Genomic DNA, 22143 nt, shown 5'->3' on the forward strand with positions numbered 1-22143 from the left:
TAATGGTTAGGAGTATCTTCATCTCAAAAAAATACAAAGTAATCTGGGGAGCAACGGACACTCTCGAAAACACTTGAATTTATTTAAGTAAATACGGGAGGGTACCTTAACGAGTAAGTCACCCAGCTGAGGCACCCGGTGAATGACTGCGTGTCCCACTCACCCACGCCAGTGCCCCCACTTCCGTTCCAAGCTGAGGGACTGGGGGCGGGGGTCTTCCTGTCGTGGTGGGGGGGCCACTGGGGTGGACGTTGGGGGCCCATTGTTTGAAAGCTGCAGTCACCCCGAGATACTTCCCCATCTCTGTGAGCTCGGGATTTAAGGTTGTAGGAAGTGCGGCTAGAAGCCCATCATTCACAGAAGGGCGTTCCAGACCCCGCGAGGCGCAGGCCTGGGCCGACAAGGGCGCGCGGACATCGCCTGTGGGTTTTAAGTCCCCGTCCCTGCCCCACCCACCGAGCCAGGAACCCGGTGCGGCAATGCCCTAGGCAGGGCCGGGCGTGGGGCCGCAGCCCTCGCAGGTGGGCGTGCCCACCTGGACCCCGCCCTCCCCGCCAGCGGGAGCGGCCATCAGCCAATGGGGGCCGGAGCGCTGCGCTGTGATTGGAGCGCATACGGGTCGGGGGCTCGCGGCGCGGGCGGGGGGCGCGGCGAGCGCTGTCAGCGCGGTTATAAGGGAGGGAAAAGTTCCTGCGCCGGGAGCTGGGTAGGCGCACGCTCGTACGGCAGCCGCAGCGGCGGGGCGGGGCCGCAGAAGACGGGGGGCGGTGGCGGAAGCCCCCGGGAACGCGATTACGTTCCCCTCGGTGTCTCGCTCTGACCTCAGCCAGGTCCCGGGTTCCCGAGGACTGTTGCACGCAACCATGGGTGGCGTCGGGAAGCCCGGCGCAGGGCCAGGGTCGCGCGAGGGGCCCGCGCAGCTGGGGGCGCCGCTGCCCACCTTCCGCTGGGAACAGATCCGCCCGCACAACCTGCCGGGTGACAAGTGGTTGGTCATCAAGCGTCGCGTCTACGACATCAGTCGCTGGGCACAGCGGCACCCTGGGGGCAGCCGCCTCATTGGCCACCACGCTGCTGAGGACGCCACGGTAAGGATGTCCACTGCTGGCAGGGTGGAGCCTGGCGCTCCCTGGGCCCAGGCCGTGGGCACTGTGCCCCGGTCTACCTGCGGGGCTTTGACATCCTTCCTACTCTTTGCTGACCACTGACCTCCCAGCCAGGGCCCCAGAGTTGTGATGGACTAGCTAGGGCCTGATGTGAGCTGAGGAGGCCACATCCCTGCATGGAGGACCCGCGCGGTGGATCAGGGTCTCTACAGGGGTAAGGGGCTCTCAGACGTGGCAGGAGGAGCTGCGTAGGAGAGGACCTTTCCTGCTAAGGTTTCTCCTCTCGGTTCTGAGTCCTCCAGATCAGTTCCCTCATGCTGGATGCTTGCTGAGTAGGGTGGGGTCCCCAGGGGCTGGCAGAGATGTGCCATCAGAGGCTGAGAGCTGGGCAGCAAAGACTGAGCAGGGCGTAGAGGTCTGTGGCTTTCCCAAGAGCTGCTGTAAAAGGCTCTGAGGGGCAGTGACTCACCTCTCCTGGGCTGACAGCTGCACGTGGGAGAGCTTTGCCAGCCATGCTGGGTGGGCCTTCTTGGGAAGCACAGTCACCCCAGGAATAGGCTAACCCCTGGGGACCCCAATTCCCCTTCCCAGCGCATGTCTAGAGATATCTTGGCCAAGGAGGGATGTAGCCTGGGTCCAGTGGGATAGTCTGGCTGGAGCCCAAGGGTGGAGCACCTACTGGGATGAGACTCCCCTGTGGTCCCCAAATGGGGGGATTGGAGTTGGGGCTGCAGTGCTCTGTTCTGGATCATCCAAAATTCCAGGTTGGCTGCACTGGGTACCAGGGAAATCTTCAAGATTCCAGGGGATGAATCCCAAACTGGCATAACTTTAGGCAGCAAAAGAGATCGTATTCTGTCCTGGGAGGGTCGATGTCCCTGTTGCTGGCTGATAAGTGTGAGTGTGTCCTGCAAACTGTAGAGTGCAGTGGAAAGGCTGGGGCATAGCTGCGCCTTTGCTGGGCAACGTTGCCAGTTTATCCATGTCCATAACAGGACAGAATTGCAGTAGGCCATCTCTCAGCTTCCTCAGGTTCCCGGACATTGGGCAGGAGTTGCCAGAAATACCTGGTCTGTTGAGGCCAAAGGGGTTATGAGATGGCTGGGGGTGGGAGACCCCAGTCTTTGTCCGTGATGGGCCCGCAGGGCAAACCAGCGCCTCCATGAGCCCAGACCCCAGGTGCCTCATCCTGGGTCTTGGAGCACAGGTGGGGGTGGGGCGGCCGTCTTGCCAGGGCTGTGTTCCTGCAGCCACCTCTCACCAGCCCTGGCCACCCATCAGCTCTTCTCACGTCCAGGCAACAGAAACCTTCCTGCCAGGAAATTCCCAGAGACCCTGTGCCATGAAGCCAGCCTCTGGCCATCCTGGGATACAAAGCTAGGTACCCTAGGGAGAGTGTTCTGGGTCCCAGGCCCGGTTTATCTAAGGGTCATAGACTGCCTGAGACTAATGGAGCCAGCCAGGGAGGGCCAAGGTCCAGCCACTGCTGGTCAGAAGTACATCAGTATGCCAGGCTCCGAATTTAGTGCTTGAATTATAGATATCCTTAATCCCCAAGTTCCTCCTTTGAAACAGGTACTGTTATTATTGTTCCCACTTTGCAGATGAGAAAACAGGCTCAGAGAGTCAAAGTGATTTGAAATGAAGTGGTCAGGGGGATTTAAGTCCACATGTTCTCAATCACATGCTACACTGCAACTTAGCTATTTATTCTATTCATTCAATCATTGAAACATTAAGCCTGTCAGTAGATGCCCAGTGAGCATAACCTATATGCCCAACTCTCCTCTAACCTCTGAAAATACAGCTGTGAACAAGACCTCTGTGAGGAGGGAGTTTTCCTTGGCAGGGGACCAGCTAGAGCAGAAGCTTGGAGGTGGCGCCATACTCCGTGAATCCCAGGCACAGAAAGGCTACCAGCCTGGTTGGAGTTGACAGTGGACAGAGGGCAGGCAGCGACGTCCAAAGGTAGCAGGGGCTGGCTCCTGCTGGGCTTCTGTGTCCTTGCGGTAGGACTTTGGTTTTATTCTATGGGGGCTTTGGCGGGCAGAGCAGGGAAATCTGATACGCCTCTAGAAGGATCCCTAACGGGGAGAGGGCAGGGGCTGAGGGAAAAGATGATAGGGCCCTGCTCTCCCCCAGGGGAGGCCATTCACCTGGGCCCTGAGGGCAGACATGGCCAGGGCAGAGGGCAAGAGCTGCCGCAGGTGCACGCGCACCAGTGAGAGGAACTAGGATTGAACTCCGTGTGGTCTTCAGACAGCCTTATGAGGCAGGTAGATGGGTGTTAGCCCATTTTGCAGATATGGATGATGTAAAGGGATTTTCTTGGGGCCCTGGAAGGGCAGGGCCTTTGTCCTTGGGCTTGGAGAGTGGGGTTTGTGTCTAGGTAGGAGTTGGGAGGAAGACAGAGCAGATCTCAGGCTCTCTAGTGGGGGTGGGGCCTCAGAGGGGGGCTGGCCATGAGTCCAGCCGACCTGGCTCCGGAGCGCACCCTCTGTTCTCACCCACCACAGAAAGGCCTGCTGCCGAACGAACGGCCTCTCCAGTGTGGCCTCTCTGCAATGTCCCGGTGCCCCGCTCCCTCCTTGCAGGAGGAGGGAGGACTGTGTGGCACAAGGCAGGAACACAGTGTGCAGGGGTGGGGCTGCTAGTGGCCTAAGCACCCTGGCAGCCGTCTGCTTTCCTTCCCAAGGGCACCCAAGCCACCGTGGGTTTCTCATGAAACAGCAGGCAAGAGCCGGCGCTCGGTAGTGGAGAGAGGACCCAGCGCTGGAGGGTCTGGCTGCTTTGGGACCACCACTGGGTCACCTGTGAGGCCAAGGGTGCTGGGTGGAGGAGGCTCTAATGTGAGTGCTGGCCTGTTCCCAGGGACACCAGGGCTGCTGGGGGCACTGGGGCAGCTTCTTGGGGGTGTCTTTCCTTGAGCTGGACTCTACTGCATGGGCAGGAGTTGGACATGCCCTGCTCAAAGCTGTGTGCCCTTTGGCCTCTTAGTGCCTTAGTTTGGTCAGCTATAAATAGGGAACACTGACCGTGCCCCCCCCCTCGGCCTCCTCTGAGGCATGCCCAGGAGGATGGGGAGGAGCATCTGAGCCTGGGCATGAGATCTGCCTTAGCTTCCCACCTGGGAGAGGGAGGAAAGAAGGGGGGGGGGATTCCTGGGCTGTCCCCTGAGGATATCCCACCACACCCCGTCTCCACAACCCACTGCCATCTCCTCAGCAAGGCTGAAGGAGGCAGCAAGGGCAGCCCCAGACCACCTGAGCTCTTAGTGGCCCTGCTCCATTCCCTTCCTGATCTGGAACATTCTTCGGGGAGTGACCAGAGCTGTCACTTCCCCTCCTCCCCTCCCTGGTATCCCCAGCTGCCACCCCTCCAGTTTCCTAGCCTCAGGCTGGGCAGGACTTGATAGGCCGGTGCACTCCTCTCTCCTACCTCCCGCCTGTGGGCCCGCTCTCTCGGGGGCACTGGATCTCTGAGCCACGCAGGAGCCCAGTGTGTCAGGCCGGCTGCAGCTCAGGTTAGTCCCCCCATCAGCCCTGTGAGGTGCGCATTTGTGGTTCCTTATCTACTGAGGAGAATATACAGAATGGAGATAGGGCTGTGATCTTGTCTGTGCCTGTGGCTGGGCTCCTGCGTGCAGCTCTGGGCTCAGATTCCATCCAGGACAGGCTGGCTCCAGCTCCCCCTCCCTCCCCCCTTAGCCAGCTGTTCCATGGAGCCCACAGTGGGCCGGGGGGGCAGGGCAGGGGCCACTCTGAGGCTTCCGGGGACTGAGGCAGGGCTGAGTGGCAGCTGCATCCTGGGAGGGCATGGATGGCACAGAAGATCAGCTTGGCTTCCCATCCCAGCGCTGCCACTGCAGACTGGCCTGAGCACATGCCCCGCCCAGAGCCTGTGCTCCCTCCCCGGTGAAACGGTTCCTCGCCCTGCTTTGTGGGCTGTGCAGGGCTGTCTCTTGTCCACTTAGGCACACCTAGTGTCTAGCCCTGCTCCATGCCCAGCTCCCAGCACACCACTGGAAACAGAGCTGGCACTACCGCCAGCAGCTTATGTTCAGGGGCACCGCTTTTATTCCAGCAGTTCCTCCCAGTTCCACTCCAAGACCAGTGAGAGACCGAGTCCACTTTTGACTCCTTCGGTGGGGGAGGGTCACAGACTTTCTGTACATGCCTCTGGGAGAAGGGTGCCAGGGGTGGAGGCTCCAGCAGGGCCGCCCAGGGAACACCAGGACCACCCTCCTGTCCCCACCACCTAGTCTCTGAGCAGCCAGGTCCGTGGCTGCTCAGGATGGTGACCAGCCTCGTGGTGAGGACACTGTCCCCACCAGGATACCTGCTGCTTCCCTTCTGGCCCAGGAGGGGCCACCCCAGGGCTGCTGCTGAGTGCCCAGAGCACAGTGTTACACAGCCAGACTGGGTTCTGATCCATCCTCCATCAAATGGAGCTGTGTGAGCTTAGGTAAGTGGCTTCACCTCTCTGAGTCTTCTGCCTAGCCCCTAAGCCCTGAACAGAGGCTCAGAGAGAACCAGGTCATATGGCTCCAGCAAGTGTTCCAGAAAAAGCTGTTTGCTGGTGTGTCAGGTTTTGGTCCGAGGCCAGGGACCCACCCTGTTTGCACTGAGAATGCAAGAGGCAAGTGTAGGCTCAGTGGGGCGCCCCCCCCCAGGAGCCCAGCCTGCTTTCCGAGCACCTGCCCGCCCCCTCCCTCTGGCCCAAGCCCTGTCCCTGGGCTCTGGGATTCCACCACCCGGCTCTGAAGGGGCCCTGCCCTTTGCTTCTCCGGGGCAGGCCTGGCTGGAGGTCCCTTGGATGGGTCTGGCACAGCCCTTCCCGGCAGTGCGTCTCCAGGCCTGGTCTGGATGAATCGGAACCAACGCAAAAGAGCCGGAGAGGCTCCTCACTCAAGGGCATGGCCCTGGGCATCTGCAGGTCTGCTGGGCACGGGGGAGGCCCCAGAACAGACACGGGAGGGGGGAGAGGAAGAGCTGGGAGGGAGGAAATACTGGGGCCATGGCCACAGTACCACTTCTGCCCTGAGTGTATGTGTTTGTGGGGGGGCGCGTGCCATGTGTCCATTCTTCTGAGTGCATGTGTGTGTCTGGGTCTGCACGTGTGCACACATGTGTAAGACACTGCTTTTGTCTTTGTGAGTGTACCCGTGTGCTGAAGGGGAGTTTCAGGGGAGATGAGAGGGAGTCCAAGGCATCTCTCACTCAGCCTTGCAAGGAAGGAAATCCTGAAACAGGCTACAGTATGGATGAACCTTGAGGACCAAGTGGAATAAACCAGTCACAACGGATGAATACTGAATGGTTCCTCTTATCTGAGGTCCCTAGAGTGGTCAGATTCATACAGAAAGCCAAACGGGAGTGCCTGGGGCTGGGGGGAGAGGGAACCTGGGGAGGTGGTGTTTAATGGGGATAGTTTTAGTTGAGGAAGATGAGAACATTCTGGAGTTGGACAGTGGGGATGGTTGCTCAGCAGTGTGAATGCACTTAATGCCGCTGAGCTGAACACTTAAAATGGTTAAAATGGGAAATACTGTGTATCTTCTACCACAATTTAAAAATTGAGGGAAAGAAAGTTAATGCTCAGCAGTCCAGCAGGACTCTAGAAGGGCCCCAGACGCTTGACTGCTGAATTTGTCTGGTCCCATAAAGGAGATCAGACTCGCTCAAGGTCACAGCGAGTGGGGTCAGCGAGCACAAGAGCCGTCTTTCCCGCTAGCGCCCTTGCCGGCACCTGCCCACTCCCTGGTGGGGCCTGCCTCCCCTCCACCCCACTCCCGGCGTGCTGCCTCTTCATCGGGGGAGATCTGCCCTTACACAGCCCCCCATCTCTTAGGAGCTCCAGGGAGGGGCCCCCAGTCAGCCTTCCTAAGGGCCTTGGTAACCTCCCAGCTCCCAGATTTCCTGGTTGCCCTGGGACAGTAGGAGAGCTGGCAACAGGAAAGGGGACCCACTGGCTGGGTCCTGCCAGTGTGGCCTCTGTGGGGACAGGGGAGAGGAACCCTTAGGTGCTGCTTCTCCCAGGACTGTGGGACATCCGGCAGTCAGGGCAGCCCCAGCTGTCACTTCTAACACCCACCAAAACTGATAGGCTCACTAGTGAGGACAGTAGGAGGCCCCTGTTCCCAGTCAGGCTTCCTCAAAGGCATTTCCTTTAGCAGCCAACAGTCACCTCCCAGGGACCCAGATACACCACCACCGCTGTCCCTGCTCCAGCAGTTTAGGCTGCTGGGTGGCTGTGACTAGCTGCCTCAACGACAGCCTCCATAAGTGCGGGGATAATGCTCAGCTGAAGAGCTGTGAACAATCATGAGCCAATTACACGAAGACTAAGTAGGGAGGACTAAATAAGCCCCAGGTATGAAATTCATGCTCACTCACACCTGGCACTGCCTGGGCCACTTCCTAACGGATCTGCCTAGCCCTTTACCTTTCTCTTTGTCTTTCCCTTCCTCCAGGCCAGTCTCCTGCACTGCACCTCATCCCCACCCCCACTATTACAGAGAATCACAGGAGGGTTAGATTTCTTCTTTCATTTGCTTTTCAGAAAAGCTTGTCTTTTCTGCTCCTTCTTTAACATCAAATGAGTTTAAGTGTTCAAGTGTCTTCTTTGCAAATCCCCAAGAACTCAGTCTGTGGGGTGCTCGGCTGATTTTTACTCCTGGTAGGTGGTTCGTGGCTCACAATTATGAGTTTCCTCACCCACACTTTACCTATTGCTTGTGTTTGTGAAAGCTGGTAAATCGAATGCTTGTGACCCAAATCTCATTTTATATGCAGTAGGAAAGCATATGATTTCAAGAAAGCTTTCCAGAGATCTCCTAGGAGAAGTCAAAACCCTTGCAGGAAAAGAATCAGATTCTGCCAGGGAGACCTTTGTATAAATCCAGATTTTGATACACCCAGCGAAGTTTGGAGAAAGGCCCCCTGTGCAGTTGGGGCCCAGCAGGTCAGGGATGTCCAGCAGGGCACCCAGGGCTTGGGGAGGCCCAGATGGCCTCATGGGCAAGGCTGCCTCGTTTGGCCCTATTTCGCCAGCCACTGAACAGCCAGCTGACTCTCTCCGGCTGCTCTGCCTTTCCTTTCCACCAACAGTCCTTCCACCTCGTCTCTGCCTGCTGCCTCTGCGTGTTACTCTGGCTGTCCAGCTGTCTGTCCCCCTAACTGTGTGCTCTTCTTCAGGATGCCTTCCACGCCTTCCACCAGGACCTCAATTTTGTACGCAAGTTCCTGCAACCCCTGCTGATTGGAGAGCTGGCCCCGGAGGAGCCCAGCCAGGATGGACCCCAGAATGTGAGCAGGGTGCTGGTTGGCAGCTTAGCCTCCAGTGGGGGACTGGATGAGGAGGGGAGCACTGCTGAACCCGCATTACCCCAGGGGACCCAGGACCCGGGCTGTGTTTGTCACCCCTTCCCGGGCAGGCAGTTGTAGGTGGAGCTGTAGGGATGCCTGTAGGAGCCCGGGGCCCTGCATCTGGCTGGGCCAGCGCTGGTTGTGGGTCCCCAGGCAAGCCCCTTCCATGTTCTGAGCCCAGCGTACAATGAGGTTCTGATGCTCTGAGAGCTAAGGGTCCCTCTCTGGCTTTCTCCGCTTCTCATGTGCCCCACACCTTCTGTGCAGGGACCCTTTGCCACTGGCTGGCTCCCCAGCACACAGCCCAGGCTGGGCACTCTCATCCTCCACCCTTCGGGCCACATCCCTGGGGCCTGGCACTGGGAGGAGAGGCTGAGGCCTGGTCACTGTGGGGGGCTTTACCTCCGTGGCTGACCAGCGCTCCATCTGGCAGGCTCAGCTGATTGAGGACTTCCGAGCCCTGCGCCGGGCAGCTGAGGACATGAAGCTGTTTGAAACCAAGCCTACCTTCTTCACTCTCCTGCTGGGCCACATCCTGGCCATGGAGCTGCTCGCCTGGCTTATCATCTACCTCCTCGGCCCCGGCTGGGTGCCCAGCACCTTTGCTGCCCTCATCCTTGCCATCTCCCAGGTGACCCCAGCAATGTCTTGCAGCCACCTAAACTGTCCAACATACATGGGCCCAGCTCACGAGGACACATGACATATTTACTGAATGAATGAATGGCCAGCCAGAGGCCCCATAGGGCATTATCTGTAGGTCAAGCTGCATTTTAAATGAGCCGGGGAAGCTTCTTATTTAATAAAGTCTGCAGCAAGCTAGGAGGCTTCTGCCGCCCAGCCTCATGATGGGCTTGCAAGGCCCTGGACCTCCTGAAACTCAGTTGTCTTCATCTGTTAAAAGAAGAAGGTGACTCCCAAGTGTCTTAAAATAGAGCTTCAGCTGTGGGTGTGCCCTGTGAGCTGGGAGGGCTCGCTGGCTGGCTCCCCAGGCAGCTCCCTCCCAGGCACTCCTGACCCTGCATCTCTCCCCAGGCCCAGTGCTGGTGTCTGCAGCACGACCTGGGCCACACCCCTGTCTTCAGGAAGTCCCGGTGGAACCACGTGGCCCAGCAGTTTGTGATGGGGCAGCTGAAGGTGAGGGTAGGGGTGGGTGGTGGGCAGCCAGGGGCCGGGTGGGGGCGGCTCACACTGTGTCTAAGTGCAGGCACGGCAAGGTGAGTATGGCCTGCCTGCACCTCTGAGAGCCCCATTTGTCCCCCACAGGGCTTCTCTGCCCACTGGTGGAACTTCCGCCACTTCCAGCACCACGCCAAGCCCAACATCTTCCACAAAGACCCAGATGTAACCCTGGCACCCATCTTCCTCCTGGGGGAGTCATCTGTTGAGGTGCGTGGGAAGGGCATGGACACACTCAGGCTATGCCTGCAGGTGAGGGGGGACTGATGGCCATTGGGCCCCCTGCTGTGGCCTTGCCCAAGCCCCTGACGCAAGCTCCAGGCTGAGTCCATCCCCGGGATACCGCCGCTTCCCATCTTCCAGCCTGGGGGGGCGCTTGGCCCAGGGACTATAATCTAGAGTTGCCTTTGCCCCTTGGCCTTGGCCTCAGCCGGCCCCTGACCCTGCCTGGGAGGAGGAGGGCCTGGAAAGCCGCACTCCCCACCCACTTTTGGCCACTGTCTCCACAGTATGGCCAAAAGAAACGCAGATACTTACCCTACAACCACCAGCACCTGTACTTCTTCCTGAGTGAGTGTCCGTTTGTCCGCCGAGGGGGCGGGGGACGGGCTGGGGCTGGGACCATGCCTGAGCCTGTGCTGGCTGCCCATGCCTGCTGACACTGGACAGCTTCCAGCTGTCCCCTGGGGAAGGGGCAAACTCGCGGACCCTCCCTCAGCCTCCAAGCCTCCCTGCAAGCCTCTCCCAGCCTCAGCTCTGGTTGCCCACCTGCAGCCTATGCTGACACCCACCACCAGGCCTCTGCCCCAGCCGCTTCCTCTGCCTGGGGTCCCTCCTGCCAGAGCCCTGCCCAGAGCTTGCGGAATCTCTTCCTGCCCTCACAGTAGGGGCCGTCCAGAGCCTAGAGTATTTGGGCAGTTGTTGGGGGAAAATGGTGAGGGTTCAAGGGTGGAGATGGGTAACGCTGCCCACGACCTGCAAGAGGGACATGATGGTGGCCGGGGTGAGATGAGGGCCACCATAGGGAGAGGCTCAGATGCCAAGGAAAGAATGTGGCCAGGCCTTGTGGGTGATTCGGGGCCATCCCAGTGCAAGTCCTACTGGCATCCCTGGAGTAACAGAGCCCCCACCCCACCCCCTCTGGCCAGCCTGCTGGGGCCCTGGCCCTGCTCTTGAGCCCTCATGTGCCCCTTCTTGCAGTTGGCCCGCCGCTGCTCACCCTGGTGAACTTTGAAGTGGAAAACCTGGCATACATGCTGGTGTGCTTGCAGTGGATGGTGAGCTGGGCCCTGCCCTGGCCCCCTGGCCACACAGCTATGTGGCAGAAGATGGGATATCAGGAGGCACTCCTGTCCACACATGCAAACAGGCGTGCATGCCACGGTGTGGCATACGAGTGTGCATGTGTGCAAGGGGAGAGTGAGTGTGCGCAGGACACGGTGTGGGTGTCCTCTCTGGGTGTGGAGATCCCTGGGCTTGCCTCCCAGGCAGGGGTTCCCCACTCTCAACCCCCAACCCCATGGCACCTTCACCTCCATGGTCAGCCCTGTGAGGCTGACAGTGCAAGGACCCTGTCTCTTGACCTGGCTGAGAAAACCAAGGCCCAGATAGGGACAGTGACCTTTCCAGCAAAGGGGTGAGTGGCCCTAGCTGCCCCTCCCGGCTGCCCTGAGCCTTCTGCCCTCCTCCACCCTCCTCTGCAGGACCTGCTCTGGGCTGCCAGCTTCTATGTCCGCTTCTTTTTGTCCTACGTCCCTTTTTACGGCATTCCTGGGGTGCTGTTCCTCTTTGTTGCTGTCAGGTAAAACCAGATTCAAATGGAGGGGAGTGGGGAGGTCACACACAGGCAGCAGGGGACCCAAACCACAGCCTCCATCCCCCATCTCCAGAACGGGGGCCAGCAACACTGCCTCCCAGGGTTGCAGAATCAAGTGTGAGAGGGCCCGGATCCCAGGGGCCGCAGGTCCCGGGGAAGGGGCTAGCTTGCAAGTAGCCCCGTGGATGTCCAGGCTCACAAACAGGGCTGCCGTGGGCTCAGCATCTTTAAACACGAGTGCGGGAGGGGTTACTGCAATCCACTGTACAGAGGAGGAAGCTGAGGCCCAGGTCTGGTCCCAGAGGGTAGCGGGCAGTGCCTGAGCCTCCCCCTACAGGGTCCTAGAGAGCCACTGGTTCGTGTGGATCACACAGATGAACCACATTCCCAAGGAGATTGGCCGTGAGAAGCACCGGGACTGGGCCAGCTCTCAGGTGGGCAGCAGGGGCAGAGCCGGGTGGGGCACATGGTGAGGGTCCCAGCCAGAAGGGATGGGGTCCTGATTGGGCTGCCAGGTTTCAGGGCATGCCATGGGGTCAGGGCTTCAGGCCAGCCTCCCTCACCTGTGCCCTGCCCACTCCTGACAGCTGGCAGCCACCTGTAATGTACAGTCCTCGCTCTTCATTGACTGGTTCAGTGGGCACCTCAACTTCCAGATCGAGCACCAGTGAGCGTGGGTCCTGGGGGCCACTGGGTAGGGAGGGAGGCCTGAGCCCCTCTGTTTCCTCTTGGCCTCTTTCCCCGGGAGACCAAGGCATGAGCCCTGAACTCGCTGGGGGCCCGGGAGACAGGGTGAGTGGGGCCTCCCTCTGGCACGCCTGGTGCCTCCCACCTCAGGTATCAGCACACTCTCCCCACCAGCCTCTTCCCCACGATGCCAAGGCACAACTACCGCAGGGTGGCCCCGCTGGTCAAGGCGCTGTGCGCCAAGCACGGCCTCAGCTATGAGGTGAAGCCCTTCCTCACTGCCCTGGCGGACATCATCAGGTAAGGGCACTGCTCGTGGTGGCTTCCTGGCCCATCCCTGTCCTGGTCAGTCCCCTCCTGGGCACCCCATTCTCTGAGCCCACGTGTGTCCCTCTCTAAGAGCTGGCATTTGAGGCCTTTCTAGTCCCCTTCTGTCCTCAGCTTGTGCCCCAGTGACAACTTTGGCAGAGGAACAGAGGTCAGACTCCCCAGCCAGAACTCCTGCACCTCTGGGCCTTGGCACATGCTGCTCCCTTTACTCAGATGCCCTTCCTCCTATGCTGGTGTTTGAATTGCTTCTCCTTCATGACCCTTCCCAGCCCAATCCTGAGTTCCTGCCACTCAGCCTGTCAACAGCCCTGTTGGAAGGACACAGAAAGTTGTTACTTTTGGCTTTTCTGCCTGACCTTGGGCTCCTCGTGGGTAGGGTCCATGCCTTACAAATCTTTGAGTTGCAGGGCCCAGCAGAAGGAGGCCAGAGAGCTGGGTGGAGGAGGGGCAGGCCCACCCCAGGACTTAGCCTGGCTGCCCTCCATCCCCACCCCCACCCCTCTCACCTGACCTGAGGTCTAGATTCCGTTCCAGTTGATAGGAGTGTGGCCTCTTCTCCCAATCCACTCCTCTGGCCCCACCCAGCCGCCTGCCTCAGGGGAAAGGAACTCCCAGGGGAGTGGGCACATTTCCAGCCACTTGAATCACCTTGGGGGGATGGGGTTAGTTCCTGCAATTGAGTCCCCAACACCCACCCCCACCCAGGTCCCTGAAGAAGTCTGGCAACATCTGGCTAGAAACCTACCTCCACCAGTGAAGGCAACCCCCAGGGTCCCAGCAACCAGTGCCGGCCGGGCAGGCTGGACAGCTCTGCTCCCCTGCTGCCCCCCAACAGCCTCCCACTGGCCTGGGGGACCCTGCCTGCCCTCCTGGCCCTGCTCTCTTCCCCTCAGACTCCCGGCCTGTCTGCTCAGCAGCCCAAAGGCCATGGCACTTGGCCCACCTGCGCCAGGGCTAGGGGGATGGTACATAGAGCCACATGGTGAGCATGGCATGTTTTCCTAGAACAAAAATGTAAGGAAAACTGTTATTTTTATATAAAAATAAACCCAGAGATATGATGGAGTGTAGTATTGAGTTTGTATGAACTGTGGGCCTGGACTCTGCCCCATACCCTCCCAGAGGAGTCCAGGCCCTTGGGCCCTCGGGGTGTTTAGGGGTGTGGGGAGTGCTGGGTCTTGGAGTCCCCCTGTGCTCTGCTCAGGCTCAGATTTGCCCGAGGGCCCTCTTCCTGACCTTCACACACTCACCAGCAGCCTTCAGTCACCCGGGCTCCCCTCACTTTACTCTGCTGTGGGGCTGGGGCTGGCCTGGCAGACGAGGCCCCAGGGCTGAAGGCTGTGTCTGCAGGTGCCCCCAGGGCACAGGAAGCAAGTGTGTCCTGGGCCTGACGCCTCCTCCCTCAGCCTTGGTGATGAGGGCCCTCAGAGGGCCACAGTACCAGACCTGGCATCACTGCGTGGTGGGGGTGCGCTCAGTGGTCCACTGATGACAAGAGATCTCCCCAGTGCCCCCCGGGGCCAGGAGCAGTGAATGAGCTGGACACCGGAGCAGCGGCCATTTCTGTCCCTGGAGTCTGAGAGTGGCATCCAGGGCCGGCCCTCGCTGGCTGGCGTCTGGGCAGGGTTCTGCCCTTCACTAAGCCCTGGGTTTCTCATCTGGATAATGGGTGCCGTTGGCATGGGTCTGCGGCTTTTGGGCAGTTGTGGCAAGGGCTTCAGATCATCTCCTGGGATTTCTTGAAGGTGGGAGGGAGAGCTGGGCTACCAGACCTCTTTGCTCCTAGGACCCACACACTTCAGCAACTCCAGGCTGAGCTAAAGGTTTCATTTGAAGAAGTCAGCAGCTTCAAAAAGAAAAAAAATTGAAATGCTGAGCTTCCAGAGGGGAACCAGTCTCCCCACCAGCTGCAGGACTGCCCTCAGCTCTTCATCCAGGGTCCCATGGCCCTGGACTGGATTCCCTTCAGGAGGTAGAAGGGGCACAAACACTGCCATTCTTGGTCAGTCCTTCTTGGGGCTACCCAGCTCATCCCGATCCTCTCTACGTGGCTCCCACCCCTTCTTCTCTGGAGTCAGGCTTACCAGGGGGATGTCCTGCCCCTGTCAGGACTCAAAGCTGTGTGACCTTGGGGAGGCTATTCAACCTCTCTGAGTGGTAGTAGGACCTCCCAGGGTGAGGGAAGATAAAAGGGATGCTGTGTGGAAGGCTCTTTACAAAGGGCCCAGCAACAAACCTCAGAAGTTTATTGACCATTTTATAAAAGCACACAGTCCAATGCCCTGGGGCCACCACCTGCTCTGACCTGGGACAAGCCCTTGGCTATCCCTAAGCCTGTTAACTCCTTGGAAGGTACTTCCTGCCTTGAAAGCAAACTTATGTCCAGAGCAGGTGCCACATTCAGGGCCCCTGCACAGGCTGTTGCCTCTGTCAGGAGTCCCCCTTCCTGTGGCCACCTGTGGAAACCCAGCTGACTCCTGGGGCTATGTGGGCCTGAGGTGGCATTCTTTCTATCCCCTGCAGGGGTAGATGGTCTCTGCATTTCCTGTAGTGGTTCTGATGTGCTTGTCTGGGAGACCTTAACACCCTGGACTTGGGTGGGTGGCATGGCCCCACCCAGCAGGAATGCTGAGCCTGCAGTGCCACCCAGGAATGTGGTGGGGTATCTGCATCACTGTGGGGCAGGCTCTGCTCCATGCTGCCCCTGGTGGTGGTTGGGGGAGGTGCGCCCTCCCATCTGCTAATTCGAAGTTGCCTGGTAACTTGATTACAGGACTCTTGGGGAGGCTGCCGGGCCTCAGGTAGCCACCCCCAGATCTCTCCTTATTGCCTGGAATCCTTCACTGGCTGTTCATCTTTACCCTTGTCCCACTCTGTCCCCTTTGCAAGGGCTCCTGGGGACAGGTCCCTACCCCTCTCCTGAGCTGAGCTCCTCTGCTCATGCAGTCACTGAACAAAAATGCAGGAAGCAGGATCTGGGTTTGTAAAAGGGCAGAGGTAAGGGCCTTGTGGCACCTCTAAGGAACCCTGTGTCCCTGCTTTATGTTCGGCAGAGTTGGGCGCAGAGGCAGTGCAGAACTACCAAGCAAGCCACTTGTTCCTCGGTTCCCTCAAGCAGCCTGCTTTGACCGTGTCCCTTGGCCGGCCCAGGCCCAGGGGCGGAGGGGGCGCACAAGGGCTGGCCCCTGCCTGCAGCTCGGGGAGGGCTGGGAGGGCTGACGAACAAACTCCTTGTGGCAGGACAGGTCATGGTTCTTTTCCCCCCGACAGGCCCTGGAGGACCTGGCTGCCTCGGTCTCTTGGTTCCCCCCTTCCAAGGGCCTGTGTACCTGTCATTGATTCTGGAAAGTTGTTCTTGAACCAGATGATTTGGAAGAAAGACCTAAATGCCTTCAAAAATTCAAAGAAACATGCTCATAATAGCAGAAGGCAGTAAAGACATGATCTTTAAATCTGGGCAAGGTGGAGGGTTGGGGGAAGTCCGAGAGAAGATCCAAGTGCCCATTGACCTGGGCCAAGAGTTACCTGACCTGTTAGGTGGCCACTGCTCTGCTTATGCATGGGCCAGTCTGGTTAGAAACAAAATCCAGTCAAAAGAGCACTAGAGTTTGGGACCCGGGGCACACTTCCAGCCTCCAATTTCTTCATGGAAGGTTGTAGGCATGCCCTGCAATCCACAGCTCATCATTTCCATCTCAGACTCGGACCAGAGGCTCTTTGAGAAGCCAGATCCTGTCCAGAGGGGCACACCTCTCTTGGGATGGTGCAGCTGGGACAGCTGATTGGCCCAAAGTGTTGTCCAGGCAGTCCAAGCCCAGCCCAGGTGGCTGCTCCCTATACGCCGCCCCTCTTACCAAAGGCCTTCTCTCTCTTCCCAATGGGCCGAGAGGGCTTCTGAGTGTCCTGCTGGATGCCTAAGGGACTTGCCAGGCCACTGGCCATCTCCAGGGTGCCAGGTGCACACACAGCTCTGCAAGCTCCTCCTCTGGGCCTGGCAGCCTGCACATGCCCATGCCATCCATGGAACCGATAGCCTTTCATCAGGCAGCTGCCTCGCTATGGGTGAGCCTTTATCTCCTCCACAGGACTAACTCCTTCCACTATCGCCACCCACCCTGGCCAGCTGCTCGACCTCTTGGGAGCAGTCTAGGAAACAGCCCTGCCCTAGCAGGGGGTGAAGGAGATGGCCAGGTGAGTGCTGGGGGAGAAGGGATCTCACATGTTTGCCCTGGTCCAGCTGCTGTTCCCAATTACCCTCTGGCCTCAGCCTCTCACCTGTGGATGGGAACACTGGGTCTTGTGATCATCAGAGCCTTGCACGCTAGGGTGTCACGACTTTGGCAGGAGGTGAGGATCAGGAACCCACGATTCTGTGCTGGGCAAGAGCCTCAGTGTACAGGGACAGGAGGGGTGGTTAGGCAGAGAGCAGGTATGGGTGTCCCCAGCTTCTTCCCCCAGGGAATACTTCTGGGCAAGATGGAGAGCTGGGAGAAGTCACAGCGGAGACCCAAGTGCCCATTGACCTGGGCCAAGTTACCTGGGGCCTTTGTAGCTGCAGCATCCAGCCAGCCTGTCAGTTCTCCCACCACCCTGGTTGTCACTGGTGATGGCCCCTGGTTGTGACATGTGGCAGGAGTCGGGGGGGCCTGTATTGTACCATCCTGGGAGTCAGAGTGCCAGGCCCAGCCCAGGTAGGAGGGATGGAAGCTATGTTCCCCAGGGGCTTCCAGCCTCAAAGCCTCTAAGAAGTCTACTGGGAGAGCAAGGCCAAGGGCTCACATATGTAGAGATGACACATCCTCAGAGCCTCCAGCCCAGAGGGCTGGGAGGATAAAGGACCCACCCAAGGCCTCTCAGCAAGCCAGGGGAGGGTTTCCTTCTCCCAGCTCAGGGCTGCTTCTGCAGTCCTGGGCCCTCCTTAGAGCTCCTGTGCCCACTGGGGAATTATACACACCCTACTCGGGTCCCCTGGCTGTCCCTGCTGGCTAGACACAGGCAAGCAAGGGGGGCACAAGGCTCTGCCCTGGAAATGAAGCCAGGTGGGGAGCCCTGAGGTGCTGGCTGCCCTGAAGCTCTTGGCTCTTCCTTGGCTGGAGCCTGACCTGCCAGCTGAGCCGGCCCAAAGGCAGATGATCCAGGGGTAGCGTGGGGGCCGGTGGGAGGCAGGCTGAACAGCCGCCCCCAGCACATCCTGTATTAGACTCTTCCCAGGCTCATGGGTCAGACCCTGGACCCTCCCCAGGCTGTGGAGACCAAACGAACCGCTGCACGGGCATGAACCCTAGGACGGAAGCATTAGTCCCCGGGGTTTTCCAAAGCCCCTTCTGAGCTGCTCTTTGCCCCCAGCACTCTGCGCACTGACCAGAGCAAATGGGCGTGCAAATGGGCAGAGAGCAGCCCCGCAGAAGCCAGGTGGTGTGAGGCTGTGTGGGGACAGCTGGTCCTGAAATGAAGATGGGGAGACAGAGAATGGGGGTGTCGGGAAGATGGCCTCTGGAAACCTGGAAAGCCTTAAGTGGCCCCAGCAGCACTTTGGAGTTGGGGCTGCCGGAGCTGCTCAGTCCCTAGGAGGGAGGGCCCATTTATATGGGTCATTTGCCCAAAATTCCTGGCCCAGAGTATACTTCAGGGAAGGGGAGAAAAAGTTCCTTTGTGAGCAGAGGCAGCAGGGGGCTGAGGGCAGGATGACCGCCGGGGCAGGGGGCAGAGGAGAGGCTCCCTGTGCCCAGGCGCGGCTCCCGCCGTGAGGCCCATCCTCCGCCCCAGGGCCGCACCGAGCATGAGCACGCAGGAGCACGGACTGGCCGCTGATCAAGAAGTGAGAATAAAATTACTTCTTTTATTTCCAAAAAATGTAGAGGTGGGGAAGCAACAGATAAAAATTAAAATCAGTTCCCTATGGATCCATTTTGCCTTTGGGGAGAGACAGCAGCTTGTGGGGCCTGTGTTCTCAGTGAGAGGGCCTCAGGGGGCTCATGTCTCCATGGCAACCCCGTTGGTCACACTGGACGCTGGTCCCTCCTGGCTGGCCAGAGCTGGGGGACAAGAATCTTGTCCCCAAAGGCCTCCAACTCTGAGTCTGTCCTGGCCTCTCCTCCCCAAAGCTAACTACTGGTTAGTGGGTTAGGTTTCTAAATGCAGCAGCTCTGGGTCCCTCTCGGCTCACTTTCTCAGCCCCTCCACCTCCAGCCCCAAACCCCCACTTGGCCCCATCCAGCCCCCCCAGCCCCCCGCCTCCTCTGGGACTGCTCCCTCTCTGCCCCCACTGCCCTCCAGACAGCAGCAGCTTCAGCAGCCCCGGCGGGCAGGGCCACTGTGACCTGCTGCAGTGCCTAGTGGGGGCCACAGGGGGCTGCTGGTAAGTGGCAGATTGTCACAAGGCCCAGCCCCACTGCCACCACCCCGCAACAGAATGTATCCTGTAGCAAAAGGTTAAAAAACTAGTAAAAGACAAGAGAGAGCGGAAGACAGCAAGAGCACGTCCATGCTGGCATCCCCTACGTGGGAGGGGCTGTGGAAGACCTCCCACCAGCACCCTCTTGCAGCCGGTGTGACCCAAGTTCACTGGGGCCAAGTGGCCAGGGACTGGCTGGCATGCCTGACAGGTAACGGAGCACTTTGGAGAAGGGTCCAACTGCTCCAGAATCTCATGCCTCCCAGCCAGGACAAACATCTGAACGGGGCGGGGGGTGGGCAGGGCTGAGCCTGCAGGCTGGCCACTGTGGCCTCTGCTGAAGCCACCTCCGGGTCTGCCCCTGGGTCCAAGGTCACAGCTCTGGAGTAGGGACTGTTCAAGCCCTGGGCCAGACGGCTCCAGCAGGCAAGGCGGCCATTCCCTGGGCCCCGAGGTCTGAGTTGGCTGCCCTGCAGATGGAGGGAGCCTGGAATCAGGGCTCGGGCCCTGGACATTTAAAGAGAAAGTGGCGCCTACATGGAGGCCCCAAGTACCGATCCCCTGGGGTGCAAAGGAGACCTGGTGCACAGAACACAGCTCCCTAAAAAGGGCAGCACTGCAGGGTCAGGGAGCCATCTTGGCTGATGAGGACCCAGCCCCACGGACCTCAAAGGCGTCTGAGGAGGAAGGGGGCAGTGTGAGGCCTGGAGACCAGGCTGCCAGGGGGTCACAGGCCACATCTGGGGACCTCTGCCTAGATGGTTAAGGGCAGAGGGTGGAGGCAGGGACAGCTCCCTCTGCTCCTTGGGAGGGGGCTGGAGGGTGGTGGGAGAGCCAGCTCACAGGGCCCAGGAAGGAGGGGGCGGGCAAAGAGAAGGAAAAAAAGAGAAAATGGGAGAAAGACCAAAAATGGGGTCTGTGAGCAGGCACTGGCACTGACCCAGCCTCACAGACCCCTCAGGAAAAAGCCCACCCCTCCCTTTGGCCATCACCCCCTTGCTCCCCCGGCCCCGTAGGCACCAGGAGGGCTGCAGCTTCATTTATGGAGGTAGGCGTCCAGCCACAGCTCTCCAGACTTCTTCAGGGACCTGGGAAGAGAGCAGTGGGGATAGTCAGGGGCCAGGGGCCAGGAAGTGGGCAGGCTGGGGGGCCTGCAGGGCCACTGCCCCGGGAAAGATCAAGGGAGGATCCTCGCCCAGCCCAGAGAGGAGTCAGGCAATGCCTAGTAAGGAGGGGCCTGTGGCCTCTGCAGCGGCCACCGCCTCCACCACCCCCAGTCCCAGCTGTGTGCCTGTCCATCCCCTCCCGGGCCCAGCACCTGATGATGTCCTGCAGAGCCCTAAGCAGCGGCTTCTCCTGGTACTCGATGCCATGCTTGGTGCACAGAGACTTCACCAGTGGGGCGATCTTGTGGAAGTTGTGCCGGGGCATGGTGGGGAAGAGGCTGGGGGCATGGGGCAGACAGTGAGGACTCACAGGGGCGCCGGGCCCAGGGAGACCCCAAGCACCCGCTGTGGGGCAGGTACGTGGGGGCACACCTGGGTGCTGGATGTTTGTGGACAGGGCTGAATTTGTGCTCTCGGGGGCTGGAGGGATACTGGATGGCTAGGGACAGAATGTCTGTTTTTCTGAAAAGTAAATGATGGGGAAGAAGAGAGGAGAGAGGAAAGAGGCAGAGGGGGTGTAGAGGGTAAGGGGCAGGGGTGAGGTGAGGATGAGGGGGCAGACCGTCGGCCTCCTCCATGGCAGGGCAGCTATCTGACCCAGCTGGGCCTCATCGCCCTATCAGGGAAGTGGGATCGACCACACTGCCCGGGCAGCTCACAGGATCAGGGGAGAAGCCACACTCGAGGGGCGGCTGTCATTGTGGCTGTGTGGCACAGGCACAGGGAGCCCCGCTCCCCAGCCTCATGGGCTGGCTGTGGAGCCATGCTCTAGGGCTAGAGAATGGGGGACCCTCAGCAGAGAAGAGGAGGGGATCACCCCACTTGCTGCCCCTGCCCAGACGGGACTGGGGCCTTTCCCTCTCCTGTGCGGCCACCCGCCCACCCGCCTGCGCTCACTGGTGCTCAATCTGGAAGTTGAGGTGTCCACTGAACCAGTCATTGAAGAAGGACTGCTCCACATTGCAGGTGGCTGCCAGCTGCAGAGGGGAGAGGGTGAGCAGTTGGCGCAGAAGGCAAGACAAAAGGCCTGGTCTCCTTCCCATGAGGCTCGGCCCCACTTGGTCTCAGGGGCACCTCCAAGTCACACTGTCCTGCCCGGCATCCTCAGCCTTCCAGTCCCCCCCAGAGACCCCTGACTGGCCCACTGCCTACCAGTGGAAGGCCACAGGCAGCCCTACGAAAGCCCAACGTGGTCCACTGGGTGGTCAAGTTCTGGTGACCAAGGACATGGACCTGTGGGCTCTGAGGGGCCCTGGTGACCAGCTCTGGCTGCCCTCACCTGGCTGCTGAACCAGTCACGGTACGACTCGTGGTCAATCTCCATGACGATGTGATTCATCTGTGTGACCCACACAAACCAGTGGCTCTCCAGGAACCTGGAAGGGAGCACAGCTCAGTGCTGGGGCTGCGGGGCCTGCTCTCCAGGGGGCCCAACCACAGAGGGGACAGATGCTCTCGGCCAGCCCCAGCGGCCCAGGGCAGGAAGTGGGGACCTCACATCGAAGCCCCCATCAACACCAGCGTTCGAGGCCCAGGGATTAACTGGCAAAGCTCAGGCACCTGATGAAGTTGAGGAAAAGGAGGGCTCCCAGGACGCCATAGAAAGGGATGTACGTAATGAAGAAGCGGGCATAGTAGCTGACGGCCCAGGCCAAGTCCTGCAGAGAGAAACAAGATTAGATGTAGGATTGTTGAGTGTTTTAGCAGCAGGAAGGGGGCTGCGTGCTCCACTCTTAGGGACGGGGACCAGGAGACATCAGCCGAGCAGTAGCCACAGGAGGACCTGGCCAGAGGTCAGCAGGCTTTCCCGTTTCATGGTCCCGGGCAATCGGAAGGTGCACGGGCAATCTGCACACGCCCCTGACACCTGGCCACAGGCAGCCCCACTCATCAGCTGGGATGGCCTTCCTCGACTCTCACTCCAGGGCAAAGGCCAGTGCCACTGTCCGTCCCCAACCTAAGGGCCCTTCCAGCAACCACTGGCACTGCTGGCCCCCTTCCTCGGGCTCCTCTCTGATCCCTCCTGCCCTCTGGTGGGGCAGGAGCAGAGGCCTGAACTTGTACGTCTTTCCTCACTTCCTGGGCAAGTGTTTCCCTT

The 22143-nt window shown here is 59.6% G+C and overlaps 2 protein-coding genes across 10 annotated transcripts in view; one reads left to right on the forward strand and one right to left on the reverse strand.

Annotated features, from left to right (window-relative positions):
* Positions 1-636: 636 nt before the first annotated feature.
* On the forward strand, positions 637-13550 carry FADS3 (fatty acid desaturase 3). Of its 4 annotated transcripts, none has more exons than XM_073217662.1 (12): positions 637-1088; positions 8303-8413; positions 8907-9104; positions 9509-9610; positions 9740-9862; positions 10162-10222; positions 10853-10929; positions 11356-11453; positions 11806-11902; positions 12056-12135; positions 12306-12455; positions 12597-13171. In XM_073217662.1, exons 1-12 carry the CDS (start codon positions 864-866, stop codon positions 12724-12726), a joined length of 1452 nt encoding a protein of 483 aa, XP_073073763.1. In that variant the 5' UTR covers positions 637-863; the 3' UTR covers positions 12727-13171. The 4 variants fall into 4 exon arrangements, with proteins under 4 accessions (XP_073073763.1, XP_073073764.1, XP_017532821.1 ...); XM_073217663.1 differs by having other exon boundaries at positions 638-1088; positions 12330-12455; positions 12597-13170; XM_017677332.3 differs by lacking the exon at positions 12597-13171 and adding an exon at positions 13191-13550 and having other exon boundaries at positions 640-1088.
* A 4748-nt stretch (positions 13551-18298) lies between these two features.
* FADS2 (fatty acid desaturase 2) overlaps positions 18299-22143 on the reverse strand; it is a 117710-nt gene continuing 113865 nt past the window's right edge. For 5 of the 6 annotated variants that reach the window (XM_073217667.1, XM_073217668.1, XM_073217666.1 and 2 more), the window contains 5 exons: positions 21606-21703; positions 21325-21421; positions 20943-21022; positions 20198-20323; positions 18299-19967 (listed from right to left, as the gene is read on the reverse strand). In XM_073217667.1, coding sequence (XP_073073768.1) covers positions 19916-19967; positions 20198-20323; positions 20943-21022; positions 21325-21421; positions 21606-21703 — 453 coding nt within the window. In that variant the 3' untranslated portion in view covers positions 18299-19915. The remainder of the gene's footprint in view (positions 19968-20197; positions 20324-20942; positions 21023-21324; positions 21422-21605; positions 21704-22143) is intronic. The other variant, XM_017677329.3, reaches the window with a different exon arrangement.

This window comes from Manis javanica, chromosome 11 (assembly GCF_040802235.1).
Source record: "Manis javanica isolate MJ-LG chromosome 11, MJ_LKY, whole genome shotgun sequence".
Lineage (NCBI taxonomy): Eukaryota > Metazoa > Chordata > Mammalia > Pholidota > Manidae > Manis > Manis javanica.

Coding starts and splice junctions, on each gene's coding strand:
- FADS3 (XM_073217662.1), top strand. CDS start 864: ATGGGTGGCGTCGGGAAGCCCGGCGCAGGGCCAGGGTCGCGCGAGGGG. Junction 9,105..9,508: donor TCATCCTTGCCATCTCCCAG/GTGACCCCAGCA, acceptor ATCTCTCCCCAG/GCCCAGTGCTGGTGTCTGCA. Junction 9,863..10,161: donor TGGGGGAGTCATCTGTTGAG/GTGCGTGGGAAG, acceptor CTGTCTCCACAG/TATGGCCAAAAGAAACGCAG.